The 26,448-nt window shown below is 38.4% G+C and overlaps 1 protein-coding gene and 1 long non-coding RNA gene across 2 annotated transcripts; one reads left to right on the forward strand and one right to left on the reverse strand.

Annotated features, from left to right (window-relative positions):
• Positions 1–1,150: 1,150 nt before the first annotated feature.
• On the reverse strand, positions 1,151–14,799 carry LOC144203592 (uncharacterized). Its single transcript, XR_013327723.1, has 3 exons — positions 14,696–14,799; positions 4,262–4,355; positions 1,151–1,282 (listed from the first exon to the last, which is right to left on the reverse strand). It is a non-coding gene; the product is annotated as an uncharacterized LOC144203592 (long non-coding RNA).
• LOC144203591 (mitogen-activated protein kinase kinase kinase 12-like) lies at positions 8,291–26,258 on the forward strand. The gene is made up of 14 exons (XM_077727117.1): positions 8,291–8,642; positions 10,836–11,348; positions 14,715–14,898; positions 15,864–16,055; positions 16,128–16,286; positions 19,275–19,433; positions 19,531–19,639; positions 21,219–21,328; positions 22,087–22,203; positions 22,273–22,410; positions 23,124–23,796; positions 23,876–23,943; positions 24,590–24,923; positions 25,599–26,258. The coding sequence occupies exons 2-14, from the start codon at positions 10,874–10,876 to the stop codon at positions 25,674–25,676; spliced, it is 2,796 nt and encodes a 931-aa protein (XP_077583243.1). The 5' UTR covers positions 8,291–8,642; positions 10,836–10,873; the 3' UTR covers positions 25,677–26,258.
• The last annotated feature ends 190 nt before the right edge of the window (positions 26,259–26,448 follow it).

The raw sequence follows: 26,448 nt of genomic DNA on the forward strand, positions 1-26,448 counted from the left end.
AATGAAAAATATGAATAAGTAATGTATATCGTTTATCATAGATAAAAGGTATGTTTTTATTTTTTAATCGTTTGTAAAAAATATAAGCTGTTTCTGTCCTTTATCAATTTAGATTTTGCTTAGTTTGAGACTGTGGAATTATCTATTATTGGTAAAAAGATGATAACCATAGAAACATGAAAGAAAATGAGCATTAGGCTAGCCAGCAGAATATGAGACACATACAGCAATGTTTAATTCTAAAAAATGTGTATTTTGAAGTTGTGCCTATGAGTTTAAATTGCTCTATTATCACTAATTGCTTTGCTTTAATTAACCAGAAAATATATAGCTTCATCTAATAAAACGCCTTTGACCACCTGGGTGCAGTAAAATACAACTATATCGACATCTAGGGACTCGGCTCCTTAGTCAGCCAGTGTATTACATATTACCAATTCTTCCCAGAAGATAAAGAATATATGACAACCAGCCAAATCCAAGCCTCTCATCTCAGTCCACTGAAAAATAAACTGACTACCAAATAATGTGTACCGTCAATGGCAGTTATCCCAGTGTAAATGCAGTATATTTAATCAGCACTATTTGCCATCAGGCTTAGCAGTGTTGAATCAGCACCACGGATAGCACCCGAGCATTCACTCTCCAAATAAACATTTCTCCTCCCGTTGATGGGATTACATTGGCTAATCGCTTTGGATGCTACACAAGAAGAAAAAAAACACACACACAAAAACAACAACATGTCGCCTTGTGCTAACACATTTTTTCATTCCTCACAACTAAATCCAAACCATCTGAATAAACGACCCTTCATGTCGCTAACGTCTCAAGTGGCACATTAGCATATTTGCATGATAGGCGACTAGAATCCCAATTTAAAGGAGACAATTAATCCTGAAATTGTCTCCTTTAAGATAATTGAATGGATGATCACGTCTTTAAAGACTTTATGTCCTGACTTTTGCTCATTTCAATTTCCTGTGTCTGTTCTCAGTTTGACATTGACAGACAGGTCATCAAAACAGATGTTTGACTTCAGAATAACATGAGTCACGCTCAAGCATAAACGTAAATAAACCAGTCCTGGAGATGAGAATTTTTTACAGCCCCGCCTACTGGTATACACGCATCCCATTGGTTCCTACCCCCTCCACACTCACAACCCCAAAATCTTGCGATGCTGAAACGTCACAGGCTGTCTGCGAATGATTCCCCCCGCCTCCTGGCGTTCGCCGTTTCCAGTTTTCCACGCTACGATGGCAGGAAATGATGCACTTGCCTTAAAAGGAACAGAGCAGTTTTCGGACCTTCAGTCAAATTGGCAATTGGGGGGATTCGGGGAAATGCTTTTTTTGTTGGATTCCTCTAGGACAGGGGCCTACCCTAATCCATGTTAACTCGATTTTATGTGGGCTGGACCATTTTAGATATAATATTTAGATTTTTTTCTTAATAAATGGATTAAAAGAACTGGATTAAAAGCCCTGAATATTCAGTTTTTTTTATAGATCTAAAACAATGTTTATTTGAGCTTTTTTCTATATTTTTAGATTTTACAAAATGATTTTTGAACTAAAAACACAGAAAAAATAGATTAAAAAATTACAATTATTTATTTTAAAAAATTATACTGATTTTTGGGTATTTATAGTTGGTTTGGAAGCATTTTAAGTTTTTTATCATCTCATTGGCTGCTATTTTTTTCTCACATATAACCTGCCCCCCTTAAAATGGCCTTAAAAATCATATAATTTTACAATTTCTCACATATAAGCCCTCCTTAGTTCACAATATTCACCTCTATATTCTTGGTTTTAAAAGGAAGTACAAATGTTTTACTTTGAAGGAAAAATTTAGCACTTGACATTGTTCCAAGCTTTGTATGAATGATTGGTTGTTTGTTGGTCTGGCAGGGATATGCTCCAGCACCCCCATGACCATTTTGTGGCTAAACCGGTTTAAAAAATGAATGAAAGGCAGATCTGGTACAATACGAATGAGCTACAATGTCAATCAAAACACCCAAACAGACCGAACCGAACCACCTAGGGGTCAATTTTCAGCCCGCGGGCCGTATATTTGACACCCCTGCTATGGAATCCATCCATCATTCAAAGAATTCAATATAAATCCCTTGCAAAATAATAATAACACTGTCAACAGTGTGATTTAATCTAAGGTTGAGCTGTGATAGCAATATACAATGCAGTCACATACGTTTAAGTGCAATTTAGTAGCGGAGTCTCTATTTATTTTGTTTGCCAACTCCAATTGTGTTAGCGTACCCACAACGTGTCTATTTGGTGACAAGTAACGCTTTTGGAGTCAAAACATCTTAATAATAACATAATTATTAGCCCCCACCACCCCTTATTTTGCAGCTGGTGCTCCACTCTAGGGTATTTGGCAAAGTGTAGTTAATTCCACGTTAATCTGGAGCCTGCTTCACTACTTATTCCAGCTTCAATCAAAATAGACGGGCCCGTGCAATTATTCTGTCGGCAATTAGTCGGCCGTAGTTTACGCTCCTATCCCTTTTAAGAGATTGCCTCTCTGGAAAAAAAAAAAAAAAAACGTTCACTGGCTAATGCATTTAGCGTGAAATATGGAGGATTCATTAGATGGCTTTTATAAGGGTTTTGCTGGCTGAAATTCCACCTAAAACGACCGTGATTTATTTCTGTTTCATAGCGCCTCGTCAAATGAGAACGAACTTGATGATTGAATTTTCTTGGCGGGTCAAAAATCTCAAGGACGGTTGAATGATTGTGTTTTAGTGCCATTGACGGCAATGGACGTCCAATTTAATAAACTGATCTTTTCTACTAAAGGTTTCCCTGCCTGTGATTGGATGATCTATCCAATAATAATAATGTGTGTGGGTGTCCATTAGAATTCCACGAGCATCCTCGGTTGCGTTCCCACCACCTCCCAGCGAGCGAGCGAGCTCCGTCACCACCTCAAATTTGTCCGCTGACTTCACACGGCACGACTGAGGATTCTGTTTCTACGGCAACGTGCTGGCGGGCCCCGCCCCTCTCCATCCCTCCCTTTGGTTTCCCGGCAAGGAGCACGTGACTTTCAGGAAGGTTTTCTCTCAGCTCCCCCTCTATGGTCGTTAACCCTCTCCTCGCCGCTTCTCTGTAATCTCCCGTCGGAAGAAGGCGGCACTTGATCTAAAGGTCGCATTTGCATATATTTAAATGGAGCCAGAGTGAGTCATCTACTGAAAGAGCCTCACGTTTTTGGTCAAGGTCAAAAGTGGAAACCCTGATTTTTTCAGGTAATTAAGTGGAACTAAAAAAATGAAATGAATCATTAATTCATTCATCACTGCTGAGCTGTACAATGGTCTCAGGGGGTGCTGGAGCCTAGCACAGCTAACTACCGGCACCAAGTGGGGGGGGACTACAAATATATATAATAATAATAATAATAATAGTAATAGTAATACAAACAAATAGCAATAATAATAAAAAATATTATTATCACATTTATTATTATAATAATAGTAATTGTTATTAGTAGTAGTAGTAGTAGTAGTAGTAATGGTAGTAGTAGTAGTAGTAGCAGTAGTAGTAGCAGTAGTAGTAGCAGTAGTAGTAGCAGTAGTAGTAGCAGTAGTAGTAGTAGTAGTAATAGTAGTAGTAGTCGTAATAATAGTAGTAGTAGTAGTAGTAGTAGTAGTATTAGTAGTAGTAATAGTAGTAGTAATAGTAGTAGTAGTAGTAGTAGTAGTAGTAGTAGTAATAGTAGCAGTAGTAGTAGTAGTAATAGTAGTAGTAGTCATAATAATAGTAGCAGTAGTAGTAGTAGTAGTAATAGTAGTAGTAGTCATAATAATAGTAGCAGTAGTAGTAGTAGTAATAGTAGTAGTAGTCATAATAATAGTAGCAGTAGTAGTAGTAGTAATAGTAGTAGTAGTCATAATAATAGTAGCAGTAGTAGTAGTAGTAGTAATAGTAGTAGTAATAGTAGTAGTAGTCATAATAATAGTAGCAGTAGTAGTAGTAGTAGTAATAGTAGTAGTGGTAGTAGTCTTAATAATAATAGTAGTAGTAGTAGTCTTAATAATAATAGTAGTAGTAGTAGTCTTAATAATAATAGTAGTAGTAGTAGTAGTAGTCTTAATAATAATAGTAGTAGTAGTAGTAGTATTACAATAATAATGATGATGATGGTAATAATTATAATAATAATAATGAAATATGAATATATCAGATTGTTTGACTGTTACTGAGTCTGTGAGTGATCTCACCTGCTTTATTGACCGCATCCTCAATTTGCTGTGTTGGTCCAGTTGTCATTTGCTTAGATGAGCACATGAAGTTTATGAATGAAAAGTCTTCTTCCTGAGTGGCAGACAAGACAGGAGATGAGCTCATCTGGTTTAAAAGGAGGAGAATCCCCTTCCCCACAAGGCCATAGATATCCGCCTCACGCTAAAGCGTTCACAATGGCGCCACTCTTAATGAGTCCAAGTCAGTTCGGTGATGGATTCCAAGGTCAACGTGTAGTTGCATCCATGCACATAGTTACATCCTACCTTACTGTCTTGTACAGCTTATTTTCTTCTTTTTTGTTTTTATTGTTCCAAAGAAGAGAAAACAAGAGTTGACCTTTGACCTTACTACCACCAAAAGTATGTGATGTATGTAAAATGTATCTAAAATGTATCTAAAAGTATGTAAAGCTGTAAATTTGTATAAATGTGATTATTTTTGGGTAAAACAATTAAAAAAAATAAATAAAACTTTTATTAAATATTTTAGAATTTACCTATTTAAGTCAATTTAACTTTGATGTGTATTACAATTAATTAAATAATCGATTAGCCGAGTCGACAACATTATTAATCATTCATTTTTTTAACCAATTATCCTCACAAGGGGTGCAAGGGGTGCTGTAGTCTATCCCAGCAACCTGAATTGGTGTCCAGCCAATCACAAATATTAATCTATTGTTAATAAACTAACTATAATGGTGCCGCTAAGAGAAAATATTCTGAATATGCATGATTAATTGATTATTTAAATGATAAAACTACTAATATTTTATTTATTTTTATTTACACAAATTCTTGCAAAAAACACCGTCTTACATTCGGGCCAATACTGTATTTAACCTCACTCTTTGCGTCATGATGACATCAAAACCGTATGCTAATTAGCGTGTCTTTTTTGGCAACTTCTTGTCGGAGCCGAGCCAAAGACTGGATTGAAATGATTGGTCATCTATTCAGCGGGGAGGGGAAGGAAGGTGACAATCGGCGACGAACACGAGGATCCATAAATAGCCTTTCACGACTGACCCTCCCCCCCATTTGTCCCCACTTTGGACCGTTTCACCCGAACAAATTCAGACTGAAAGACAACCGAGGGCAATCCGCATTGGTTTGGCGCCAAGCCACCGTCCACCTGCCGGCTTGCCCGCCTGCGGAGTAATTTCCACTCTACTATAGACATCACAGCATCCTTGACTGGAGGCTCTACATATGTTCATCTCCTAAAGGTGTCAAAGTGGTGGCCCGGGGGCCAAATCTGGCCCGCCGAATCATTTTGTGCGGCCCGAAAAAGTAAATTATGAGTGTCAACTTTCTGATTTAGGATGAAATTAAAATAAAGATACTATATGTATATTATATTTCCTGCTGTTCATCCTTTTAAATAAATAATTGTCATTTTTAATCATTTTTTTCTGTGTTTTTAGTTTAAAAATCATTTCGTAAAATCTAAAAATATATAAAAATATTTTCTGTTTTCCACTAGTATAGATGTATATTATATTTCCTGATTTTCCCTTTTTTAGAATCGATCATTGCAATTTTTAATCCATTTTTTTGGATTTTTAGTTCAAAAAGCACTTGGTAAAATATAAAAATAAAGAAGAATCGAAGGCACCATGCGACGTCCTAGTAGCTGCTCGGCTAAGCTAGCTAAACGATTTTGCGGATACCAAATTTCAAAGTTTTCCCCTAAAAAGAAAAATGTAGGGCATGTTTTGCTCCTTGTGGATTTCCCACCGTAGCAGGCGTAATCTCCGAGCTGCTATAAATAAATCATGAAGAAAGTTTGTTGGGGGGAAAAAAAATACAACACAAAAAGGGAGTGTCGCTTTGCCGTATTATGCAGAAATTGAGGGGATCCTTGAAAGTGCAACAGGAATAAAGTCGATATTTTAAAATATGGTTGCTGGAATATGTGTTGAGACTGAAATGTATTATTTTTAAACATCATGTTTGCATGCCTGTCTGTGTCATAACAGAATATCAATAGCGTTAAATCAGTGTAAACAGATACTTGGTCCTCTGAAACGTGGGTATAAAATATCAAAACATCTTTACAACGTCATTCCTTTGTTTTTATTTACCAGAACCATTGTCGTCATTGTCAGGCATTGTGACCTAGTGACACATGCAATTTGGAAATTATATCATAAATCTTTGTTGTTTATGTTATTTATTAGTAGTATGATTTTCTTCACTATAGTATAGTGGTAGTAGTAGTAGTAGTACTAGTAGTAGTAGTAGTAGTAGTACTAGTAGTAGTAGTAGTAGTAGTACTAGTAGTAGTAGCAGCACTGGTAGCGGTAGTAGTAGAAGTAAAAACAGAAGTAGTAGGATTAGTAGAAGTAGCAGCAGCAGAAGTAGTAGTAGTAGTACTAGTAGTAGTAGTACTAGTAGTAGTAGCAGCACTGGTAGCGGTAGTAGTAGAAGTAAAAACAGAAGTAGTAGGATTAGTAGAAGTAGCAGCAGCAGAAGTAGTAGTAGCAGAAGTAGTAGAAGAAGTAGTAGTAGCAGTAGCAATAGCAGTACCAGTCGCAGTAGTAGTAGCAGCAACAGTAATAGTACCAGTAGTAGTACCAATAGTACTCATAGTATTAGTAGCAGCAGTAGTGGTAGTAGTACCAATAGTACTCATAGTATTAGTAGCAGCAGTAGTGGTAGTAGTACCAATAGTACTCATAGTATTAGTAGCAGCAGTAGTAGTAGTACCAATAGTACTCATAGTATTAGTAGCAGCAGTATAGTGGTAGTAGTACCAATAGTACTCATAGTATTAGTAGCAGCAGTAGTGGTAGTAGTACCAATAGTACTCATAGTATTAGTAGCAGCAGTAGTAGTAGTACCAATAGTACTCATAGTATTAGTAGCAGCAGTAGTAGTAGTACCAATAGTACTCATAGTATTAGTAGCAGCAGTAGTAGTAGTAATAGTACCAGTAGTAGCACCAGTAGAAGCAGCAATAGAAGTATCATCAGCGGTAGTAGCACTAGTAGTACCAATGGCATACTATGTACTGCAAAGTGTAGTTTTTAATATTTATTTGGTTTGTAAAAGCGGTCTGGGACATTTGGAGTGCCTTTTTTTTGCATTTGTGCACGTGGTGTTAGGTAGGGTTTCCCCCTCTGTCTCAAAGCTGGACGATGAGGTCATTGCTGGGGTTTAAATCCACATAATCCAAGAGATAAGGACTGGATTTGGATTTAGCTACCAGACACACACTCAAACAAAAGTAGGTCTCTATGTCAGTTATCTTGTTGACTGTCATGCAAGGATCTCTAAAATGTACTAGCTAATTACAGGGAGGAAAACAATCAATCACTTACATTTTAGGGGCAAAAAGCTAGCCTAGCATGCATGTTTTTGGGTAGTGCGATGAAACCGCAGTCCCAGGAGAAAACCTACACAAACCCGGGGAGAACCACCAAACTCCACACAGCAAGGCCCAACCTGCCCTCGAACCCTCGACCCCAAAACTGCAAGGCCAATACCTCAACCAGACCACAATTTTTACTTTTCCGTCGCCATGTATCTCCAAATCCATTTATATAAAATCAAACTGTAAAAAAAAATAGATTATTTAAAGATTAGCATTGGGGAATTGATTGACATAACAAATTCATCCTAAAGTGACAGATTGGGAAAAGGGGGAGGGGCTTGTCTCTGAGATTATGCACCAATTAAACTCCATCTAAAGGACGTTAATAGGGCTTGAAAAGGGATTTACACGATCTGTCCAGTCAAGTGCGGCGTGCTTTGTGGATGACATCATTTTGATCACCTCACATACTAGTCGACCCCCCCCATGCCCCCCCTCCATGCCCCCCCCCCCCCCCTTAAGAAGCAAAGTAGCCGCACACGAGCATCAAGTCGACTACCTGCACCAATTCAGGCTCTACAACATCACCGCCCATCTCTTCTCCTATTGGTCGGGAGCGGCTTTAACCCCGCCCCTCCCCCCTAGGCTCCTCTTCTCCCTCCCCTCGGCTTTCTATGGCTCTCATCCCTGCCCCTGTTTACCGCCTTTAACGTGAGCGACGCTCGCCGTATAAAATCCCGAGTGTGGCCGCCGAGCATCCTCAGAGGACGCGAGATGGAAAAGCAGTGGTGAGGAAAGACGAGTGTTTTTTTTTTGTTTTTTGAGGGAGGAAAAAGAACGGATTATAACGCCAGGAGTCGTAACAACGTCACGGTCGGTGAAGGTTGGATGTGGAGGACGAGGATGAGACTAGCTTGATTTTTAGGAGGAAAAAAACGTTTTTTTTTTTGCTTTTTTATTATTGTTATATATATTTTTTTGGTTGAAGAGAAAGAGGATTTTAGTCCTCGAGAATGGACACGAGTATTGAATACTGAGGTAAGAGATATTTTTTAATTTTTGCATGTTTTGGGGATGAGGTTTAAAAAGATGGTAGTGGTGTTAGCATTGATGATAACCATGACGTTTTTTTTTAAATGTGGGTTGAGGACTTAAAATAGCTCGTGGCTTCTTCACTGCAGTAAAAAAAAATGCTCTTAGCGTATTCGTTTTAGGTAGGAAAATAAAACAAGTTTCTTGTTCTTTTTTTTCTCTATTTTTTTTCAATGCTTAGTAAAACTAGTGGATGATTTTGTTTAGATTGACAACGAAGTAGTTTGAATTTAGAGATGATATTGAGCTATTTCCCATGATTTTTGTCGCTTTAAAATCAAGTTTTGCATCAATGGTTTATGAATTAAAAATTTAATAAATATGCAATGCCAAAAATGTGTTATTAAAATGCTTCTATTTCAATATTATTTCTTGCAATTTTCATTTCCATCCTTAGGAGTAAAAATGAGATGTATTTTCATGAATAATCAAATGTGTCATTAAAATGCTTCTTTTTCAATATTAATTTCCATCATTATTTATCTCATAATTAATATATTAATTTATTTCACTTTACTCCAAAAACATGCATATTTAAGCCAACTCTCGTATCCCAAAATCAAAATAATTTTACATAAAAAAAATTCATCAAAAATCCAACTTTTTAATACCTCATTACCTGCCATAGACCTTCAATATATTCCAACTATTTGAGCCATAATGGCGTCCCAAACCAGACAACCCTCCAATTTCACATACAATAATCTTCAATATAATTTCTAGCAGCTTCTTCTTTGTAAAAAAAATGAATCATGGTGCAAAGGACATCTGCATTCCACAATCATCCATCAAAATCACATAAAAAACTGCAAATACATATTACCCCTGAATGCAGCACCATTTATCATCAACACCACATTAGCTTTTCATGTTGATGAACTCAAATAATGACTTGTCAAGATTTTACAGATTTTTACTAGCTCCTACTCCTCATTGAGTCCCTCCATTTTTTTCTGCAGCAGTAATCTAAAAAGACCATTACGGACCCCAATGATGTGCCATTAAGGCCAACAGGGGACACCAGATGTGTCCCTCATGTTTCCACCATAGAATAATAAGCTTGAATATTAGTGTATTAATTCATTAGCGATATGATTCAAGGGTATGTATGAGCGCTAGCTCAAATGCGGATGTAAAAATAGCCGCATGGATGCCATGGCAACAGCATGAGCTCCTCTCATAACCCTTCACACGCACACAAACGCACACTATATAATAATAATAATTATAATCGGAAATAGGCCCTGTCGTCGTCATCATCAACAACAAAAAGCCTAATTGTCATCATACCCAGACGAAAATTGGTAGTGCTTCTCCATAAGATGCGTTTTTTTTTGGCAAAAGATCCAAATAAGTGATAATTTCAGACTGGTAATTTGGCATTCTGCCGTTATGGATACATCAACGTCTTTTGATATTACCTTACCCTGAATTTATTACACAGAAGGGACTGTATGTCGTGCTACCGCAAGTTTAGAGTCCTGATGGATGTGGGGAAAAAAACGTGACCGGACATTTGGTCGCCAGTCAAATGTACTTGGATATTAAACAGTACTTAGATATTAAACAGTACTTGGATATTAAACAGTACTTAGATATTAAACCGTACTTAGATATTAAACTGTACTTGGATATTAAACAGTACTTGGATATTAAACAGTACTTGGATATTAAACAGTACTTGGATATTAAACAGTACTTGGATATTAAACAGTACTTGGATATTAAACAGTACTTGGATATTAAACAGTACTTGAATATTAAACAGTACTTGGATATTAAACAGTACTTAGATATTAAACAGTACTGAGATATTAAACAGTACTTAGATATGAAACAGTACTTAGATATTAAACGCTCTCTCATGAATATAATTTTGAGATCTGGCTTCAACAGTAAACTCTCTGTCCCCATTTTACTGGCGGCCAAACGTCCGAGCACCGAAAAAAAACTGTCCTTAAACCCATTTGTCCGTACTTTGTGGGACCTATAGCGCCTGCCCGAGGGCATCAGCTGGAACATACACTTGTATGCTTTTAACGCAACAACATTAGCGTTTGAGGGGACCAAAGCCGCCATGCTGAGAAGCAAACAATTTCCCGTTGAATTGAGATGTAACACGTCCTCTTGTCTTTCAAGGCCAACCACCACCGCCGCCCCCCTCCAGCCGTTCCCCCATGGCCCTCATTCACGAGCCCCGCCCCCCTTCTCCATCCCTCTCCGGCTTCAACACCCCCCTCTCCGACCCTCCGTCTTTCCGCCGGCTGGATGCCGAAACGCCGTGCACCCCAGAAATGGACTTGACGCCCACCCAGTGCGTCCTTCGGAATGTCCTTTCCATAGACACGGGAGGGACGGTGGAACCCGGGGACGTCTCGACGCCCGGAACTCGCCAAACGCCGGGCGAGGAACGGCAAGATCACTTTGCCAATAGCGTCTTGGAACTGCACGACCATGATGGCGCCCCCGCTAGGACGGAGGGACAGGGGACGGACGGTGGGACGCCGCGGCGGGAAGCGGACAACGCCAGGTTGCAGTGCCAATCTAACGGAAGCGGCGGGGGATTTCTGGAGGGCTTGTTCGGGTGTCTGCGACCAGTCTGGACTATGATCGGGAAGGCCTACTCCACGGAACATAAACACGGACCGGACGGTAGGACCAATCGCTCGCTTCCACGCGTGGCCCCGCCCCCTCCGGCGAGTTTGCTTGTAAATGCCGGCGTCAGATAGCCTTTTAATTCTATTTTTAATTAGTGAAGCTAATTAAATGATAATAGCGCCAAGATTAATTTCATTTTACAATTGGAAACCAGGGCTAGGGAAGCTTTTTTTTGTATTATTATGTTTTATTAAGTAGACAAGAATTTCCAAATTAAAGTTACTTTAATAATTTGTGTCTATTTATGACCATTTTAAAATTGACTTTGTTTTTCTAGTGACATAATAATGGGACCTAATCAATCTATTGGATATTTTTTAGTAATATATTTTGTGAATACATGGATTAAAAGAACTGGATTAAAATCCCTGATATTCCATTTTTTATAAATCTAAAACAATATTTATTTTAGATTTTTTTCATATATATATTTTTAGATTTTACAAAAGGATTTCTGACCTAAAAACACAGAAAAATGATTTAAAAATGACAATTATTGATTTAAAAGGGGGGAAATCAGGAAATATAATATACATCTATACTTTTTAAAATTCCCTGAATATTCAGTTTTTTAATAGATCTAAAACAGTATTTATTTCAGCTTTTTTTATATATATTTTTACATTTTACCAAATAATTTTTGACCTAAAAACACAGATTAAAAAATAACAATTATTGATTTAAAAGGGGGATTTAAAAACCAGTAAATGTAATATACATCTATACTCTTCATTCTAATTTTATCCTAAAACACAAAGTTGGCACTCATCATTTACTTGGACCACACAAAATGATATGGCGGGCCAGATTTCGGCCCTCCACCCGCCTCTTTGACACCCCTGCCCTTTACAATATTATCACAAAATGGTTCCATTTTCAGCCACACTTTTAGCACCCCTAGTTGTAAACAAACAGAGAGAACAACACACCATCAAAAGCACCAGCAGCCTTATCCCCCCCCCCCCCCTTTCCCGACCCTCAACAACCCCCAACTCCTTTTCTAATGAAGCCCCGCCCCCTCCTGACGCAGCGTTGTTTATGTCTGCGGCGGGCGGCTTCATACAATAGCGCGGCCGGCTCTCCCGTGGGACTCGTGGGCCAAATGCGCCTCATGTATTATGCATGTCCACGCCGTGACCCCCTCTGCCTCTCATCTCTATTAACCTGCCACGCGTGCACGCCACCGGAAATAGAAAAGACCTTTAATAAGCAAGCCCCAATAATAAAGCAGTAAAAGACAAAGTCCCTACTTTTAAAGCTAGGCCGATTTATAGCTTTTTTCTGGCTTTATCGCCCCAATGCCATTTTATAAGCTGGTTCGCTCTTATTATATTTCATTTCTTTCCTCGTGTATTGTCTTCTTTTATTTTTATCTGGAGGGGTTATTATGGTTATCATGGCCCTCACTCGACAAAATGATGTTTAGCCAAGGTCAAATGAGACAATTTGGACGACTTTATGAATTTTGGTTTAAGGAGTTGCAGTTATACAATATTTTAGTTAATAAAAAATGATTTCAGTAGATTATTTACAGTTATGGATGTCCAATCCATAAAAATGTAAAGCAAAAAATTGTATTTCAAAGCTGCCAAGGATTAAAAAAACATTTTTTTCATCAAAATACTAAATATGTATTTTGTATCAGAACTACTACTATGTTGAAAGGTTTTCGTTTTTGGTAGTACATTTAAACTTATGACAAGATATGTTTTTGTATGTTTAGTACTAAAAGCACTTTGCAAAATCTAAAAATAAATACAGTAATCCCTCAAATATCCTGGCTTCACGACAATGTGGATTTTTTTTCAAAAAAAATTTTTTAATGATTTTTTTGGTAAATTCATGAAAAAAATCATTTTTTTTTTAATAGGGGTGACCCTACTTGGCGTTTTTTGTTTATCGCGGTCATGTGTGGTCTATATTAACCACGGTAATTGAGGGGTTACTGTATATACAAAAAAAATCAGTTTTCCACTTTAATATTGAACATAATTTAAATAAATTCGTTTATTGACTGTTATAGGTCAACCAAAATGTGAGTCATAGTTGATTTTCTGTTTGTTAGAAATAACTATTCAAAAAAATAAAAATCAATTGGAAAAGCATTAGAAAATTAGGGTTATTTTATTCATTGTTAAATGCTACTTTCTCCACGACCAAATAAGATTTTTGACGTTTGTCAGCTCGGGTATTTTCTTTAAATAATGACGACTTCTATTGCTCAGCAAAACAAATCAATTGTATTGATTGAAAGTGGATTATTTTCTGACTCGCTCGGCAAATTTGAGCACGCAGCTTGCGTCTCAAAGTAATACGATATTGTGCCAAATCTCATTAATTCAACTCAAAAAGTTGATGACGGTAGCTTGAACCTCACAAAAACTCCTAATTCATCATTTACATGACAACTTCAAAAAAAACATGAAGTGGACTAAAAATAAATATGATTTGTAATAGAACAATACGGAAAAATAGGCCTTTAAATCTGGTTTTATGCCGATTATCCAAAAAAATCTTTGAGCATTTTTATGGAAATCAGCAAAAAAATTGAAGTAAATAGCCTGTGTAAAAAATAAAAAAATTAAAATACCGTATTTTCCCGACTATAAGGCGCAATGCATGTAAAGGCGCACCATCAATGAATGACACATTTTATTTTTTTTCTTCATATATAAAGCACACTGGATTATAAGTCGCCCTGTCTATTTAGTAGAAAATTTAAGACTTTTAAGTGCGCCTTATAGTCCTGAAAATATGGTAAATGAAAGTGTTTTTCGAGGAGAAAAATCAAGCAAAATAACTAGTTATTGATTTGAAAAAAGTGACCTAGATTTCTTCCATTTAACACAAAGCAGAGCGTAGCAATCTATCAGTCAAGACATTAATGTTAAACCATTACTAATGAGACATTTAATCATTCAAACCATTCTTATTAATATGATAAATACGTCTGAAAATCTTCAGTGCGCCCTTCAGGGGATCCCATCCCTATTCCACTTTTTTTATTCCCCTTCTGAGAGCTCCCAAATCTTTTCCCTCCCCCTCGAATGTCGCACCCTGATTTGACGTCAGCCCCACAAAAGGTACCGAGTCGGATTTGAGAGGCTGAAGGAGAATTACGCGGGGGAGATAAAGAGCTCCCGCACTGACTATATCATATGTGTTCAAAGTGGCAGCCCGGGGGCCAAAATCTGGCCCGGCGCATCATTTTTTGTGGGTTTTTTTTAAGAATACTTATTTTTGTGAAGGTAAATACATGACCTCGATTTTTGCTAGGTTTGAAAGTTGTTGTTTTTTTAAGAGAGTTAAGTTTTACGAGATTTTATAACACTGAAACTGACCTGTATTTCCTGTTTTCAGAAGCATGGGAAGTCCCCTTCGAGGAGATATCGGATCTTCAGTGGGTGGGCAGTGGCGCTCAGGGTGCCGTCTTCCTTGGCAAGCTGCACGGACAAGAAGTGGCGGTCAAGAAAGTTCGCAACATCAAGGAAACGGACATCAAGCATCTGCGGAAGCTCAAACATCCCAACATCATCACTTTCAAGTAAGTCAACCAACCGTTGGTCATTATTTCAGATTAGACTACTTCAGACTGCCCCTTCAAATCTTTGGGTTTGCCTACTTTCCAATCAAATCTACAACAACTACCACAACTACCACTACTATCACTGCTATCACTACTACTACTACTACTATCACTACTATCACTATCACTGCTATCACTACTACTACTACTACTATCACTACTATCACTACTACTATCACTACTACCATCACTACTATCACTACTACTATCACTACTATCACTACTACCATCACTACTATCACTACTACTATCACTACTATAACTACTACCACTACTACTACTACTATCACTACTATCACTACTATCACTACTACCACTACTACTATCACTACTATCACTACTACTATCACTACTACTATCACTACTACTATCACTACTACTATCACTACTACTATCACTACTACTATCACTACTACCATCACTACTATCACTACTACCATCACTACTATCACTACTATAACTACTACCACTACTACTACTACTACTACTATCACTACTATCACTACTATCACTACTACCACTACTACTATCACTACTATCACTACTACTATCACTACTACTATCACTACTACTATCACTACTACTATCACTACTACTATCACTACTACTATCACTACTACTATCACTACTACTATCACTACTACTATCACTACTACTATCACTACTACTATCACGACTACTATCACGACTACTATCACTACTACTACCACTACTACCACCACTATCACCACTACTACCACCACTACTACCACCACTACTACTACTACTTTTTTCTTGTGAGTTTCAGCATGGACATTTTCATGAACTTACAAAAAAAATGGCCCCAGAAAAAAATCTGCAATGTAGTGAAACCGCGATATTCGAGGGATTACTGTATTACGAATCCTTTCCAAATGACATATTTCCCAACCCAACTCCCACAGAGGGATCTGCACACAAGCACCATGCTACTGCATCCTCATGGAATACTGCGCCCAAGGCCAACTTTACGAGGTGCTTCGAGCGGGCAGGCAGATCACGCCGTCGCTCCTGATGGACTGGGCCATGGGCGTCGCCGGCGGGATGAACTACCTTCACCTGCACAAGATCATCCACAGAGATCTCAAATCGCCAAAGTGAGCACCACCCAGTGCGAACGAGCATTTGTGGAAAAACAAAAAAAACGATAACAATGTTGTCTTTTTCAGTATCCTCATCACGTACGACGACGCGGTGAAGATCTCCGATTTCGGCACGTCTAAGGAATTGAGCGATAAGAGCACCAAGATGTCCTTTGCCGGAACCGTGGCCTGGATGGCCCCCGAGGTCATACGCAACGAACCCGTCTCGGAGAAGGTGGACATATGGTATGTAGCCCTTATGTCAATCCTTGCTTTTTTATTTTTAAAATACTGTGCCTAAATCAAAGTGAATGAAAGGGTCAAAACGTTATTGCTAAGTAGCTTTTTCAATTGCATTGGTTTTGGTTCTGATGCATATTTATTTATTTATTAATTAGTAACGCGTGTGAATTAGAACAGGCAAAACATACCAGTATAAAAAAAAATGATCCAAAAATATAATAATATTTTTTCAGGCAGATGTAAGTAGTAGACTAAGCACCAAAATAATCACAATAAAACAAATGTAGCAAACTCATTATAAAAATACTGCCATTTTTGCAAGATTATGTATTATTAAAGCCAAAATTTACCGACCAAATACCAAGTCATTTTGTCAAATATAATCAATCCATCTCAGAAGAAAGCTTTATATTAAAATATTAAAAAAAAAATTAAAAAAACTAGTACTGCATTCTCAAAGCTAACCATTTTACAATAATAATAGATATAAATAATCAAAATAAATCAAATGTAGCAACCCCTTTACAAAAATACTCCCATTTTTACAACACACTACATGAAATACTGTATTATTAAAGCCAAAATGTACCAACCAAAAAGTCATTTTGTCAAATATAATCAATCCATCACAGAAAAAAAACCTTAATATTTAAAAAAACCCAAAAACTAATACTGTAAATCCTCAAAGCCAACCATTTTCCAAGAGCCACTACACCCCCGAAGCTAATACTGTACATCATAAGGGCTCCTATTTCAAGAAAATCTATGACAAGATCTCATTACACGAAATTCTATAGGCTCCCTCCCATGTTTGATGGCGTGCCCTGTGCTAAACCCTCAGCTCTCCCACTACTCATCCCATCCCATCTCTTTCTCTCTCTCTCTTCATCGTCGTAAAAAAAGGAGCGCCGGCTAATTTAATAATTGATTTGCCAGATGCTGCAGTGCTCAAGAGGGGCAGGAATAACCTTCCAATCCTGCGGCTTCTTTGGCCCAGGGCCAGCTAGCTAGCCGCCGCCATCGCGCATTAGCCCAGAGGTGAAAACGGGATTAAAAAGCTTTTCTCTTCCAAACCAGAACACATCGCCCCCGTGCATACCTTAGAGTGGCCCTTTAAATCTATGGAAATCACTCTATCACTAGGCACTTATTTTAAATGGCAGCGTATTTCCACGTCAATGATTTGCTAGCCGGTCATTTTGTTGTTGTGATTTGAATTATGGTAGCAGAGAGAATTGTCTGGATTAAATTAGGAGGGAATAATCTTTATTTTTGTGGATTTTATGGTAGTAGGAAGATATGTTTGGATTTTTGAGGGATTTAAAGAATGTAAACTCTTACCTCAGAAAGTTTTATGTAGCAATTTGCAGCTTAAAATGGAGTTAAAAAATATATAAATGAGGATGGATTTTCATAAATAATCTAAATTTAGTTGGAGGAAAGATTTGTTGCTGGAAAAAATATGCAATGATGTTGAATATTTTTAATTAAGGGTGTAAGACGTTAACATAATATAATATTTAGATTTTTTTAATGAATGGATTAAAAGAACTGAATTAAAAGCCCTGAATATTCAGTTTTTTATAGATTTAAAACAATTTTTATTTTAGCTTGTTTTAAATATATTTTTCGATTTTACAAAATTATTTTTTAACTAAAAACACAAAAAAATGATTAAAAAATGACAATTATTGATTTAAAGGGGGAAAAATCAGGAAATTTAATATACATCTATACTCTTTATTTTAATTTGATCCTAAAACAGAAAGTTGGCACTCATTACTTACTTGGGCCACACAAAATGATGCGGCGGGCCAGATTTGGCCCCCGTGCCACCACTTTGACACCTGTGTTTTAGATGAATACTTTAAATATTTTTTTCTACACTGGCCAAATTTAAAAGAAGAAGACACAAGCCACCTGCATTGGTTGGCAAAGCATCCCTTTCAAACAAAATGACCCACAAAAACGACCAAAAAATGTAATTTCTTTTTTAAACCCTAACGATCAAGCGTGCCATTTGACGATTGGTTTGATTATTCGAGCAGAGACAAAGTGTGAGATGTCAACGTTACAAATGTAAACACGCCATCTGGATGCTCCGACTGAGTGATGCTCTTGGCTCCTTAGCTATGTTGTCGCCATAGCAACAGAAGCCAAGTGCCAACAACATATTCTCTGTAGAATTCCTCACCTTCCCGCGAGGGCTGATCAATGACAACAATGACTTGTAAAATATTTTCTTTCTACCCCGAGAAACATTTCATCATTTGTTTTTGAAGTCCTTTCAAAATGTCCAATTTGCTCATTTCGCCTTTCACCGACTCAAGCACCCCCCCCCCACCCCCCCAAAGCATGACATTTAAGTAAGTATTAAGGTATTTTCTCGCATATAAGCCGCATTTGTAACTAAAAATAATGAAAACTAAATTAAGGGTACGGCTTATATGCGCATTAATTAATACTTGACATGCACAAAATGCCATATTGCATGACTATGTGGCTGATTAGGTAATTTATTTCAAAATAGAGAAAAGATAAACAGATAAAATGCATAATAAAATTAATTTTGACGTTTAGGAATGAAATTTAAGGAAAAAAATAACTCTACTTTACTCTAAATCTGAATCTATGAATATGGAGGTGAAAATTGTGAATCATGGGGCGGCTTATACGCGAGAAATTGTGAAATTCAACCATTTTAAGGCCATTTTAAGGGTTCGGCTTATACGCGAGAAATTGTGAAAGTCAACCATTTTAAGGCCATTTTAAGGGTTCGGCTTATATGCGAGAAATTGTGAAATTCAACCATTTTAAGGCCATTTTAAGGGTTCGGCTTATACGCGAGAAATCGTGAAATTCAACCATTTTAAGGCCATTTTAAGGGTTTGGCTTATACGCGAGAAATTGTGAAATTCAACCATTTTAAGGCAATTTTAATGGCAATTATATGCGGGAAAATATGGTAAATTTGGGTGTGTGTGTGTGCAGGTCTTTTGGTGTGGTGCTATGGGAGATGTTGACGGGAGAGGTGCCCTACAAGGACGTGGACTCTTCGGCTATTATCTGGGGAGTGGGCAACAACAGCTTGCAATTGCCCGTACCGGACAGCTGCCCCGACAGCTTTAAACTGCTTTTGAGGCAAAGCTGGTGAGTAAAATGGAGATGAGTGTTTTTTTTTTTTTTTGTGGAAGAAGAGGCCATTTCTTTTTTCATGCTGCGTGACTAATTGGCGTCCCCCAAACAGGAATTGCAAACCGAGAAACAGACCGTCGTTCCGGCAGATTCTCCTGCATCTGGATATTGCTTCGGCGGACATTTTGTCCACTCCGCAAGAAACCTACTTCCAATCACAAGTAAGGTTTTGACGAATATATTTTTGGTGAAAAAAAACAGGAATTGATAGCGTTTCTGATTGTGGAGAAATCGTTTTTGCTCATTAAAATTAGTACAAATCTTCGCTTTGAGACTTTTAATAGCAAATATTCATTCATAGTGGATTTTTCTAATTTATTTACATTTTTTTAATCAGAAAAGAGGGCAAATCTATCGCTTTTTATTTAAAAAGGTAAAAGAGTAAATCTTGTATTTATACAAACATTTGAGATATAATATTTAGATATTTAACGTAAAAATAGGATGTACATGTATTTAAAGAACTGGATCAAAAAAAAGCCGCAAATATACAAGACAGATTTTTAAAATTATTTTTAAACTAAAAACAACACAAAAGAGAAAAATATTTAAAGTCACAACAACAAAAATCCCAGCCATTTTGTGATTCAGTTGTTGTTGTTGTTCTTATGGACACTAACTTTCAAATCCAACTCCTTTATCAGACATGCACCGATTAACTAGTAACTAGCTAGCCATGTAGCCTGAGCTAGTATGCATCAATCCTTGGAGCCTAACTCTTGATTTTTTGTTTTAGTTTCTTATTAACCATTAATCAATAGCACATTTACTCTCACTGAAAAGATACAAGTTAACCACTCAAGGTCATGTCCGATCTTCAGCCTTTAATGCACTCTACCACACTATTTCATACTCCAAAAACATCCATCCAAACAAAACTACATTAAAAATAATCCATCTACTATCAAACTAATATAGTCAATTAAAAATCCTTATCTCCAAATCACATAGCAGCTAATTATCAGCCCTTCCACTTACAAATCCCAACTCGCCGAATATTTATCTGGCTGAGCTTCCATTAATAATTCTCCATCAAAAAGCGTGACATTTCTTTCCAGTCTGGTGCGGCTGAAGCGAGGGGCCCCCTTTTGGCCCCCTGGGGACCCCCACTAACGATCCAGCTTCCCTTCCTTCCTCCTTTACGTCCCATCATTGTAGTTTCTTTGTGTTTACCCCGTCACACGCGTCGATTCCCGGCCCGCCTCCATCATTTTAAGCCATTCGAGCGTATCGAAGAAATTCGCCAGATTCCCATTTCCTTTAAAGGTCACGCCACCGCCGCACCTTTATGGAGTACTTCCGACGTATCCTTTATTCCTGCCCGTACCGCCTCGCAATAGATTTTTTTTTTTTGGTGACGTTGGGGAGAAAAATTTGCTGCTAGTGGAGTGTATTGATTTCTTTAATGGCGCCGAGCAAAGAGCGTGCAAAGAAAAGGGGGCCGGCCATATCCAAGAGTGCGCCTGCAGTCCATTAGCTTAATTAGAAGAACATCACTCTTGCGACAAAAAAATAAATAAATAAAATAAATGCATACACGCATGACAGGGATCGAGTAACGTCTGTCAGGAGTCGTAGCGTGTCAGTTGGTGTTTGTATTGATCGTCATTAATTGGTCTGATGGTTTTTGTAGATGAGTGGCAAAAAGGTGGAATGGTTTTTCAGGGTTGTGATTGGGAGAAATCAATGTGTTTTGATGGATTTTTTTGGTGTTTTTTTTTTGTGGTTGCTTGTTTTTAGGCGGAATGGAGAGATGAGGTCAGGCATCACTTTGAGAAGATCAAATCGGAGGGAACGTGTCTTCATCGCTTGGATGAGGAGCTCATCAAACGCCGTAGGGAGGAACTCAGGTCAGATTAAACGTCGAAGAAAAATACAAAAACAACAAAAAAATCAGTTTTGAGTAAATTATGTTATGTCTTAATTGAGGGGAAATAATTCCTGGCAAAAAATATTAAGATGGATACATTCATGCATGACACTATAACCTATTAACCTTGGCCAATAGCAATTCTCCTTATTAAACGATAAAAAAATGTACAAATGTAATGTGTTAAATATTTACTGACATAGATAGGGTGCACGTAAAAACCTAAAATTTGTTTCCAAAGTGGACTCGGTGGCCAATCAGTATACACTAAATTCAAGATAGTGTAGATTTACTGTAAGACGCTGACAGCTTGAGGATCTGGGTACATTGCTTGCTGACGTGCTATATTTATATATTGTGATTAAAGCATGACAATATTAGCATTTGACGATGACGTTTTGGTCTACTATTAGTGACCAAGACGATCTGGATTCGAGCTAAAATTAGTTTACAAAAAAAGATGTTTAAAACATACTTAAAAAAATCCTGTACTAAAGTTGTTAACATACATAATTTGAAATTCTTTAAAAAACAATTTCTAAAATGCAATAATATTAAAGAAGCATTGAATCGGGTACAAAATTCAAACTCAAATGCTATTCAATGAAGAAAAATGAGCCTCCAAAGAAATCCGACACCCCCAAAAAAAGCAAAACGATGGCTGTCCTTGTCAACGCAATCAATCACCGTCTACGTCCATTTGTAATTCAATTTTGGGTCCATTTTGCCTCCCCGCAGGCACGCGTTGGACATCCGAGAGCACTACGAGAGGAAACTGGAGCGAGCTAACAATCTCTACATGGAACTCAACGCCATCATGTTACAGCTGGAACTCAAGGAGAAAGAGCTGCTCAAGTAAGAAAGCTCAAAAGCGACTGGTCGCCGTCCAGTCCAGTGAACATTTTCCTCTGTGTTTTGTGTCAGGAGGGAGCAATCATTGGATAAAAAGTACCCAGGCTGCTTCAAGCATCATGGCTCCAGACAATCGGCCTCGTCCAATTCCATGGAGAAACTCATGAAGAAGCGCAATGTGCCTCAAAAACTGCCCGCGCACAGCAAGAGGTCCGTTAAGTACGTATAATGGCGCTTGATTTAACCTTTATCGCAAGGGGCTTTTTTTAAATATATTTTTAGATTTTACAGAATTATTTTTGAACTAAAAACACAGAAAAAACGGATTAAAAAATGACAATTATGGATTTAAAAGGGGGAAAATCAGGTAATTTAATATACATCTATACTCTTCAATTTAATTTGATCCTAAAACAGAAAATTGGCACATATGATTTACTTGGGCCACGCAAAATGATGCAGCGGGCCAGATTTGGCCCCCGGGCCGCCACTTTGACACCAGTGCATTATCGAAAGGATGACAAGAAGTGAAATGCTAAAATAAAAAACATACACTGCCCCCTTGTGGTATTTTACAGTCATTGAGTGTACAAATGAAATGACTTTTTCCGCATTAGTACAGTAATCCCTCGATTATCGCGTCTTCACTACTTTGCTATTATTATCATTATTTTATTTTTTTTTTTATGTGTATATTTTCCATAAAAAGTTCATAAAAATGTGAAAATCCACACTAAAACTCATAAGCAGTAACCACTTTTGCTACTAGCACTTATCACTGAAGTATTTTTTTGTTTTAATAGGGGTAACCCTACATAGCGATATTTTGATTATCATGTCTAGTACAGTAGTACGTCTAAATTAACTATAAAATATCAATATACAAAAACCATAATGCTATATTTCCATACTCTTCCCATTAGGCCTGACATCCTCAAATCGGAGGTAATCCTCCCCAAACTAGACTCATCCATGACTCAGGTGACCATCCCCAACAAAGGCTCCACCTCTCCGGGGCGCACCCGCCGAGGCAAACCCCGCTACCGCAAGTCGGGCAAATCCGGTGCCAACGAGCTAGCCCAACTCAAGGCCACACTCTCCTCCTCCTTGGCCGCCATTGGCGGCGCCAAGCAGCGCCTGGACCCTGGCGCCGCGCTTTCCGCCCTTCGCCACGACCTCTTGCTCAAGAAGATGTCGTCATCCAGCCCCGACCTCATCTCCACCACGTTGGAGGCGGAGGAGCGGCGTAAGGGCCGGCTCGGACCCGGACTGGACCGAGCCGGGAGCCGTAGCGCATCGGCCGGGCTGGAGGAAGGCGACCCGGACATTGGCGTGGGCCAGGAACCCGCCCAGACGCCACCACGCAGCGACACGCCCAGCGAAGACGCCGCCTCCGTGCCCTTGGTCAGCAGCCCAGATTCGTCCTGTGGCCGGGGGGCGGCGGCCGATAGGCCCCCGTCCGCTCCGCCCGGGGTGGCCCGCCTCCCCCAAGATGGCGAGGAGAAGGAGGAGGGCGCCGTCATCACGCGCTCTCCCAGGAGCCAGCGTCTGACGCCGTCGGCGCTGCTCTACAGGGCGGCCGTCACTCGCAGTCAGGTGATGATTTGAGCCAGTCCATTACACGTCCGCCATTTTGGGGTCGGCTGGTTGATTAATTGGAACTTTGTCCACGCAGAGACGGGGCGTGTCTTCCGAAGAGGAGGAAGGGGAGGTCGACAGCGAGGTGGAGCTGCCCACAAGATGGTGAGACCTCCTCCAGCGGTGCTCGGACGTTTGGTCGCCGGTCTTTTGGCCACCGGTCAAATGGTGACAGAGAGTTTACTGTTGAAACCAGCTCTCAAAATTATATTTAGAGAGAGAGTTTAATATCTAAGTACTGTATAATATTGAAGTACTGTTTAAAATCTAAGTACTGTTTAAAATCTAAGTACTGTTTAATATCTAAGTACTGTTTAATATCTAAGTACTGTTTAATATCTAAGTACTGTTTAATATCTAAGTACTGTTTAATATCTAAGTACTGTTTAATATCTAAGTACTGTTTAATATCTAAGTACTGTTTAATATCTAAGTACTGTTTAATATCTAAGTACTGTTTAATATCTAAGTACTGTTTAATATCTAAGTACTGTTTAATATCTAAGTACTGTTTAATATCTAAGTACTGTTTAATATCTAAGTACTGTTTCATATCTAAGTACTGTTGAAAACAGTAGATATTTAGAAATTAAACTCTCTCTGATGAATATAATTTTGAGAGCTGGTTTCAACAGTAAACTCTCTGTCACCATTTGACCGGGGACCAGAAGGCCGGCAACCAAACGTCCGGTCATGCCTCTAGCGGTCTGGGAACATTCAGTCTTGACGTTTTGGGTTTTTTTGTGGACAGGAGGCCAGCCAGCATGAGCAAATGCCAGTCGCTGTCCACGTTCAGCTCAGAGAACCTGTCCGTGTCGGACGGCGAGGAGGGCAACACCACGGAGCGTTCGCACAGCGGCACGCCCGACGCCGTTAGCACCAACACGGACGAGCGGCTGGACGACAAGAGCGACGACCTCCTCTCGCAGGGCTCGGAGATCCCGGCCGACCCGGCCGAGCCCGCCGAGCCCACCGAGGCCTCCGACACGGCCCGCCGCGCCGCCGCCTCCGACGGTCTCTCCGAGAAGGAAGCCGCCGTGCGCCGTGTGCGGACGCAGCTGGCCGGACACGAGCTCAACTATGACGTGAGTTCAGTGGGCGGTTATGGGAGGCGGTGATCATCACTGAAATTTATGTGAATATTTTCATTCTTGCTATTATGCTAATTGCTAATTGCTATTATGCTTGGGACTTTTTTTGACAGCTTTCTTCTTGTAATAATACAAGTTAATTTAGTGGCCAGTTATGGGAGGCGGTGATCATCAGTAAACTATGTATGAATATTTTCATTCTTGCTATTATGCTAATTGCTATTATTTTTGGTACTTTTTTGGACAGATTTCTTCTTTTAATATTACAAGTTAACTCATCAATTAAATATACATTTTCATTCTTCCTACTATGCTAATTGCTATTATGCTAATTGCTAAATGATATAATGCTAATTGATAATTGCTGATTTCTAATTGCTAATATGCTAATATGCTAATATGCCAATATGCCAATATGCTAATATGCTAATATGCTAATATGCTAATATGCTAATATGCTAATATGCTAATATGCTAATATGCTAATATGCTAATATGCTAATATGCTAATATGCTAATATGCTAATATGCTAATATGCTAATTGATAATATGCTAATTGCTAATATGCTAATATGCTAATTGCTATTATGCTAGGGACTTTTTGACATTTAACAATATTTAATTACTGAATATTAATAACGTAGGACTTTATTCTGCACTTTTATTAGGTTCTTTACGACGACTCAGACTGTGACAGCGCCGAACTGGACCAACCAGGCTGCGTAGAGTCCAGCCAAAACTGGTGAAGCCATAAACTGGCCCAAACCGGATAAAAGACGAACATGGACTGGACGAGCGAACTGAACAAAAAAATGCTGTGCGGTTTTTCACCGCAATCACCACAGAATCCCATCGTTTTTTTTAAGTCTAATCATGCACTGGTTCATCTATTTATGTATTTATTTATTTATTGTGTTCAAGAATGTTTACATGGTGTCATGGAGGATTACATTGCCATTTTCTACGTGTACAGAGAGGAAAAGCCACTTGTCTAAAAAGAACTCCAATTTTTAACCCACCAGATTGTATCGTTTGGAGGAAAAAAACAACAAAAAAGGTGCTGACGTTTCTACTTGTTGACCACAAAAATGTTGTTTTTTGTCAGACGAATGTAATCCAAAAAAAAAAACAAAAGAGTTATGTGAACAAAGGAGAAGCAATATATCAATTATTGGACTATTTCTCTGGATGTATATACTTTTTTTCTAAATCCTTTAAGAGTAAGCATGCTTCTGATATATAAATATTGCATATTTAAGGTTTTGGTGGCTGTTTTGTAAGGAGGACCGTTGAATGCGTACAATAAAGAAGGCAGATTTTTGGCAACATTAAGTGTACATTTTCATTTGTTTTTCGAACTTGGAAAAAAGCGACCTCCGGTGGTTGATATGGGAAACATCACGAATTTGTTTCTAAAGCGCAAGACATGATGTGAATGCAAATACGGTTGTGCTAAAGAATCCATAAATATGCAATTATATTATTAAAATCTACTTCGCAAATACATTTGGCTTGCAT

Source organism: Stigmatopora nigra, chromosome 10 (genome assembly GCF_051989575.1).
Source record: "Stigmatopora nigra isolate UIUO_SnigA chromosome 10, RoL_Snig_1.1, whole genome shotgun sequence".
Taxonomy (NCBI): domain Eukaryota; kingdom Metazoa; phylum Chordata; class Actinopteri; order Syngnathiformes; family Syngnathidae; genus Stigmatopora; species Stigmatopora nigra.

What these genes read in the sequence shown, in the direction of transcription:
- LOC144203591 (XM_077727117.1), top strand. Translation starts at nt 10,874, where the DNA reads ATGGCCCTCATTCACGAGCCCCGCCCCCCTTCTCCATCCCTCTCCGGC. An exon ending in AGAGATCTCAAATCGCCAAA is followed by an intron (nt 16,056 to 16,127) that starts GTGAGCACCACC and finishes TGTCTTTTTCAG; the next exon opens with TATCCTCATCACGTACGACG. An exon ending in AAACCTACTTCCAATCACAA is followed by an intron (nt 19,640 to 21,218) that starts GTAAGGTTTTGA and finishes GCTTGTTTTTAG; the next exon opens with GCGGAATGGAGAGATGAGGT.